Source organism: Acanthisitta chloris, unplaced genomic scaffold, assembly GCF_000695815.1.
Source record: "Acanthisitta chloris isolate BGI_N310 unplaced genomic scaffold, ASM69581v1 scaffold28396, whole genome shotgun sequence".
NCBI lineage: Eukaryota > Metazoa > Chordata > Aves > Passeriformes > Acanthisittidae > Acanthisitta > Acanthisitta chloris.
In genome coordinates this window covers 5,980-12,878 of record NW_008679132.1, presented here as the reverse complement: position 1 = coordinate 12,878, position 6,899 = coordinate 5,980, and the positions used below count along the sequence as shown (strand labels likewise).

The following is a 6,899-nucleotide window of genomic DNA, read 5'->3' as shown; positions in this document are numbered from 1 at the left end:
CCTTCTCCTTCCTTCCTTCCTTCCCCTACACACCACAAAACACTGCCAGCCATAGAGATATACTATTTTATTTTAAATCAAACACAGTAGAGTACAGAAAAACTTTATTATGCAATCGAATCCAATGGATGTTTCACAACATAATTTGCATTTCTATTTGCCCCTTACACACTCCAGGGTGACCCAGAGGAACTGCTCAAGTGCAGGACAGCTCTGCTCCCTCTGAGTTCAATGGTCACCAAGTCTCTCTGCACTGAATTCATGATTTCAGCTCTGTATGTACCTCATGATTCCAGTTTGAGAGGGCAGAGAGGTCAGGACTGAGGTGGTGAAGTTTGGGCACTAAAGCTGGTGGCTCCCCATGCCCAGGCTGTGTCTCCATCACCCTCAGCACTCACCAGACTCAGGTGATCTTCCAGGATCAGCTGTGCTGGAAAACTGACTCCAATTCCTTTCGGATCCAGCTCTGAGTGCAGTGACCCCACCGGAACTGCTCAGTGCTGACCACCAACCAAAGTCTCCTGAGGTCCATCTGTGTCAGTCATCGCTCCCAAAGCACAGGCAGAGGGAGTGGCACCCCAAGGGATCTGCAGTGCCACCAACACCCTGGAGCAGTGACACATGTTGGGAAGGTTTTCCTCCCCTCCCATCGCTCTGGGGAAGTATAAGCTATTTGTAGCAGACATTAAAACTCTTCAAGACAACATTAGAACAGCTAGAGATATATTTTTGGCAAGCATCCTGAGCCTCCCCCTCTTGACTCTCAGCTTGCATATGGCATTTTCAGCTCACTATCTTACCAACAGTGCAAATTAGTACAGTCCTAAACATCCTAACCAGAGCAGAATTGAGCTCTGAGCTACAACAGAACGGGAGAAACTGTCGAAGGGCAACAGGTCAAAAGCACTGACACAGCTCTTGCCCCACTCACTCCCCTCAGCTTAGTGTTTGCTCAGGTTTGAAACAGCTTTCTACAGTCATCTTGACCCTTCAACAGCAGGAGTGTTTGCTCAGGTTTGAAACAGCTTTCCACAGTCATCTTGACTATTTACAGTTTGTGCACACCCAAACAAAGAGTTAATGGTGAAACATTTCCATGAGCAGCTGGACTTGACTTCAGTCCTGAGGTCGCTCAGCCTGAACAGCCACATTAGCTACATCCTCCACCTCCAACTCAGCATCATTGAAGGCAACTAGAAACTTACAAAGAGCAGATAGAGCTGTTTGCTTTCTGAAAGGTGAGGGGGAAGGGCTTTTTTTTTTTTTTTTTGTCCAAGTCAGTGCTCTCACAGAGCCCTTAAATGAGTTAAGCAATGGCCACTGACCCCATAAAAACGCAAATATTCTAGTGTTACAATCACAAGTTGTGATCCTAAGGCACCTCAGCCACATGCATATGCAACAATGCATTGTTTTGCTTTCGGCCACAAGAATTGCATTAGCTTTGTTTGTGTTTAGTTTGTTTGTTTTTTTTTTAAAGTATCCCTGAAAGGTCATTGTTATCACAAAAAAGTTACCAAAAAAAGAGACAGAAGGTTTCACAAGTAGTAAAAATAGTTTTGGACTACTAAGACCAATAAAATTCCCTACAGAAAATGCAGTGCAAATTCACAATACACTTATCTATCAACCTCCAATCACTTCTGAGGGTTTTGGAAGCCTCAGAAAAAAAGTTGGCACTTGATAAGTGTAAAAAAGACCTGGTTGGTTTCACTCAATCTTAGTCAAACTGATTGGAGAGGGTTTTTTTTGTGTAGGATGAATTTCTGCCCTCAGTCACCACCCTGGGAGCCCCAAGCCACTTTCACTCCTTCCAGGACACGTTTCTAACATCACATTTTCTGCTCAGCATCCAGACACAAGAGCTGCACTCACAGCACAGCAGCAGCACTTTGACACGAGGCATAATTACCCATGCTGAGACAAAGCTTCCGTGAGAAAATCAAACCAGAAAAAGAGATTACACTAGTTTAAAAAAAAAACAAACCAAAAAACACATCCTGTACCATCACTAGATTACAGAAAAAAACCCCACATTTTGCAAACAAACCCAATGCACATTGCTCCACAAAATTCCCCATCCAGGAAAACTTGCCAGGCCTACAGTGGGGATTGGTTCAGGTGTCAAGAACACTGCCCAACCTTCTGATCGTGTTTTCAGAATTGAGAGCTTCATTTCAGATTAATATTTGCTAAGCACCACACTCCAGAGGGAATGCTTCAGGGACAGTCCAGGGCCTTAGGTAGGGAAAACAACTGGATATTCTGCTCTGATGCTGTTTGCAGCACACAGAGCCAAACAAGGCTGAGCATTCCAGGCCAGTGAGACCAAAATGCTCTAACACAGGGGCTGTGACAGATTCTGGACTGACTGGGAACAAACTTACAGCCACATTCTGTGCAAACAACAAGTGTTCAGATTTGCCTCTCCCCAGGCTGGATTAAAATACCAGCAAGTGTCTGCACCTTAGGCTGCAAGAGCCACACTGAGGGGCAAATCTGAGCTGCCCTGCAAAGCCTCCAGTGGCAGAAACTGCATTCTGGCAGATGCAAACAGCCACCATGGAGTGCAAAAAGCTTCTCTGCTTTGCCTGTTTGCAGAGAAACCTTAACTGCAGAACACACAACTAAAGGGAATGGGAGAGTTGAAAATAGTTCTGCCAAGTGAGAGACTGAGTTTGAGGAGCAAAAGGAAATTGTGGATCTTCAGGTGAAAATCCAGTATTTGATTAAGAAAATACCCTGCCTAGATTCCTGGAATCACATGGTATCAAAAGCTAAGCACCTGTGTAAAAAAAAAAAAAAAAATCACTTCTGTATCCAAGGTGTGGAAAAGGAGGACAAAACAATCGTAAGAAAGAGTCTTAACAGGCCAAAAAAAAAAAAAGTGCCTGGTAAAGTGTCTATAAAACTCTAAACTGGCTCTACAAACAGTTTAGTTTCATCTCAAGAGACCAGGACTTGGAGGGTTTCAAGTTCTTTGGGAGTGGGAGGAGTGTGCACTTTTGATTAGGAGAAGTCTAAGGTAAGAACTGAAATGTAGAAATGAAACTCTTGTCACTTTCCCTGTCTGGAAACCATCCAACATGTTCTGACAAGAGCTGCAGCTCGGTAAGCTCTGAAAACCCTCCCTGAATGCACTGGGGGGGCAGTGCACCCTCCCTGCCCAGCACTCAGACATGTTACTCCCCAAACACTGCTGAGAATTCCTTAAAGAGACAAACAGCTTCACACACACATCCAGCTGGGATGGGAATCCACCAGGACAGAAGAGGATGCTGGTTTAGCATCCCTAAAGAATTCAGAGCAGGAAGATCAGGAAATCCACTGTGTGTGGCTTCCCAATCTGACAGATTTACAAAATTTAGACCTTCCGAGGAAAACCTCACCGATCTCTGAAAACAAACATCAGCACATTTACCAAAGCCATTGCAAACCTCTGTGCCACAGCTCGGATTTGCACTCCCTTGTGCAAAGAACAGAGGCTTCCCCTTGCCTACAGCAAGTCTGTGCTGGGGGAAGGAAAGAGAAGCACCAATACATAGTTGGGCGCCCTGAACATTTACTGCAGGATGAAGCCAGGATGAGGAGGAACGCGAGGTGGTCTTTGGGGCAGAGCTGGAGGGTACGGTGGTACAAACTGAGATGGGTATCCTGGCTGTGGCATCTGACTGGCAGGCTGAACTGCTCCTCCTGGGCGAGGTGGCAGAGGAGGATATGGAGCACCTGGATAGGAAAGAGCTGGTCCTGAGCCCATGGCTGCAGTGAAGGGAGTGGGGAAGCGTCCCGGGCCCGCGGGAGGTGGCGGTGGTGGTGGCACTCGCCGCGGCACCACCGGCGCGTTGGCATCTGCTTTGTAGGAATCTGGAGCTGCTGGTGTTGCCTCGGGGGCTCTGGCCTGAGCCTGTGGCTGAACCTGAGGAAGTCTCTGTCCCTTCAGCACCATCTCCTGCAGCTTCTCGATCTTCACCCGGCGCAGATGTGCCAGTTTGCGCTTGCTCTGGTACTCGTCGATGAAGGAATCCAGAGGGATTTCACCATCGAGAAACTTCTCGGCCATATTCTGCCAAACACAGAACAATCTCCTAGAAAACAGCACACTGCCACAGAATCTAAATGGCTTACAGCCCCAAAATAGCAGCACTTGGCCTGTGATTTTCCAGCTGGCATATGGAAGATGACTGGCAGCTGAATTCTGAGCACAACTCTGAGTGAGTTATTACTCAGAAGCACTGGGAGTTAAATATCATTTCTGCATAAATTTAGACTGAAGGAACAGCAGTGAAACCATCAGAATTCACTCTGAGCATCCCCTGATCATCATGGATGGGAAGGAAGCAAGTCCAACAGCTTCTCAGCTCACCAGCTAAGCTGAATTCCAGCCCGGAGCTGCCTCATCACCAACAGAAACACTGTGAGCTCTGAGACTCAGAGAGGCAAATCACTGCTAGGCCAGGTTTAATCCTCACCCTCCTTGGGGCTTTGGGTAGATGATGTTTAATAATTGACAGGTGACCAAACATACAAGCACAAAATTCAACCTGTCCTGGGAATATCTTGCAGTGATCACAGCTCACAGCTGGGAGCAGATTGCTTTACCCTGGTTTACAAAATGGCCTAGAGGTAAACCAGGAAAGCCAAACACTCACTCCCACTGTTCTGCAGTCAGACCACCCTTCAGGCACTCCCAGCACTGAAACCATACTGGAATATCTCACTGGAAACGCTGGAGAACAAGCAGTGCAGGCACAGTGCTCATTAGGGCACTAACTGACATTTATAACGAAGTGATACACACACCAGGCAAACACCATTAAAAAGAGGTTCCACATTGTACACTGGGAGCCTGAAGGCAAAGCCAAGGAACTAAGAGGGTTTGGCTTTCTTTGCTAAAAAGGAGAATTTTCTCTCTTAAACTTCAAAGATGTTAAGAGAAAAAAAAATGAAAAAAGATGAAAAAATGCTCACTGGAACCAAATGGCTTTTCATTGACATGCAAAGCAAAGACCAGATCATATTCCCTAAAACCTCCCTTAGTCTGTGACATGGTCAGCTCTGCACTGAGCTGTGGACACTGGAAGGTTCTGGCAATGGGTGTGAGTGGCACAACTGGAGTGTCCTGTCATTACCTCTGTGTCTTCCTCAATCTTTGCCCCCTCAGTCTGCAGCAGGGCCAAGAGGGTCTCCAGAGAAGCATTGCTGGATTGTCTGTCTGTAAGGGCACAGAAAGCACAGTAAATGACAGCTAAGTGACCCCTAAGTGCACAATAACCTCCATGGCACACCAGTACAACCAGCAGATTCCACTGCTCTACACAGGGTGATCTACAGTTAGAAACAGATTGAGAAGTTGAGGAATGTTGTCAGAGAGCTAAAAGCTGAAATTGAATCACAATGGTATAATATTGAAAGCCACAGCACTTCAGCAAGTGCAGCAACAGATGTACAACACTCCATGATTCAGTAGGAAATGAAACTAAATGCAATATTCCCTCTGATTTGTGATTAATCACTGGAAATTCAAAGCAAGTTTTGCTTTTCACGAGGTGAATGAATCTGATCAATGAGAGAAGAGTAGGTCAAGCACAGGAAGGTAACCAGTAACAGAAAGAACCCACAGTATCTGCTCCTAGGTGTGACAGACACTTCCCAAACCATCAGCAGTGTGATCTAGCTCAGAGTGACACGTCACTTTGTACCCTAATTCACACAGCTAAACCAAACAAACTGATTTACATTCACTTAGAAAACAGCACATCACAACTGTCAGCAGCAGGAGTTACCCAGTTTGGTTTTCTTTATCTGGTAGGCTTCAAAAAGAACTTGCAGCTCTTGATATTTTTCAGTGAGATTTGATTTCAAAGACTCCAACTTGGGCTGGTACAGGAGGTTGCCCTCAGCCAGGCTGCGGTTGCTGGCGAGGGTCATGTCCTTGCTGTGCTGAAGGTTTTGGGCCTGGAAAGAAAGAAGTACATTTTAAAAGGGAGTGAAATAACAGAAAAATTATTAGGCAAGACAACATGGGAATTTGGGAACCTTGAAATGAGCAACAGAACTAAGCTCTGTGTAAACCTTAGCACTGTGGTGTTGCTGCAGCCGCTGAACAAATGATGAACATCGAGAGATAAAGCAACAGTTGCTCTTGGAATCTGAATTCCAGCACTGAGGTGCACTGAGTGCACAGTGTCATCCCTTGTTAACATGTAAAACGCAAGCTCTGCACCCTTCCTGTTCCTTCTCCAGAAAATTCTTCCCCAGCTGTGTTAAACCAATCCTACATTAATGCCAAAAGCTTCTTTTTTCAGTTCAAACTTTCTGCCTAAAGACATGAGCCCTAAAGAACAAAGGACAATTCTCACCCACCCAAATTCTGAGTTAGCTCCCAATTTTATCCAGACAGCCTGATGAGCTTTGGGCCAGCTGAGTGTTTGGGGAAGTTTGCCCTGGGTGTCACGTTAGATTCAGTAAAATATTCAGACATCAAACGGGGGAATAACCACTCAGCTGAGGGATCTGATTTCAGATTTTCAGTCTGAAGCAACAAGTGGAATAGTCTCCTGACACAACAGACCAATTCCATGAAGTTACCTTCAAAAGCAACAGAACTTTGGGTACACTTGTCACGACCTTCTCCATCAACATGTCCCTTCCAGACCACATTTCTCCTGTTTAGCTGTAACACACCTTATTTACAGAGCAGAGCACTGCACTCAGTGCAAACATCCAGAGCACACACAGAGCTCTCCTTCCACTCACGGGTGGATGCAGAGCCACACCTCAGCAACAGGAAGAGAGGAAACCCAAACAGGCTGTTTAAACACCCCAGAAAAGGAGAGGAACAAAATTCAGGTGTTTTTCCAAGCATAGCAACTGTCTTTGAAAGCAATGACTTCCTTCTG

The 6,899-nt window shown here is 45.8% G+C and overlaps 1 protein-coding gene across 1 annotated transcript; it reads right to left on the bottom strand.

The window, feature by feature from the left end:
- Window positions 1-3,562: 3,562 nt before the first annotated feature.
- On the bottom strand, window positions 3,563-5,949 carry VPS37B (vacuolar protein sorting 37 homolog B (S. cerevisiae)). Its single transcript, XM_009077184.1, has 3 exons — window positions 5,784-5,949; window positions 5,130-5,212; window positions 3,563-4,063 (listed from the first exon to the last, which is right to left on the bottom strand). The coding sequence occupies exons 1-3, from the start codon at window positions 5,926-5,928 to the stop codon at window positions 3,563-3,565; spliced, it is 729 nt and encodes a 242-aa protein (XP_009075432.1). The 5' UTR covers window positions 5,929-5,949.
- Window positions 5,950-6,899: the final 950 nt, after the last annotated feature.

Excerpts from the sequence above, each read along its gene's own strand:
- VPS37B (XM_009077184.1), bottom strand. The coding sequence starts at position 5,928 with ATGACCCTCGCCAGCAACCGCAGCCTGGCTGAGGGCAACCTCCTGTAC. Across the intron at positions 5,213-5,783 it reads GATAAAGAAAACCAAACTGG|ACAGACAATCCAGCAATGCT; the intron begins GTAACTCCTGCT and ends GTGCCCTTACAG. Across the intron at positions 4,064-5,129 it reads AGATTGAGGAAGACACAGAG|AATATGGCCGAGAAGTTTCT; the intron begins GTAATGACAGGA and ends TGTGTTTGGCAG.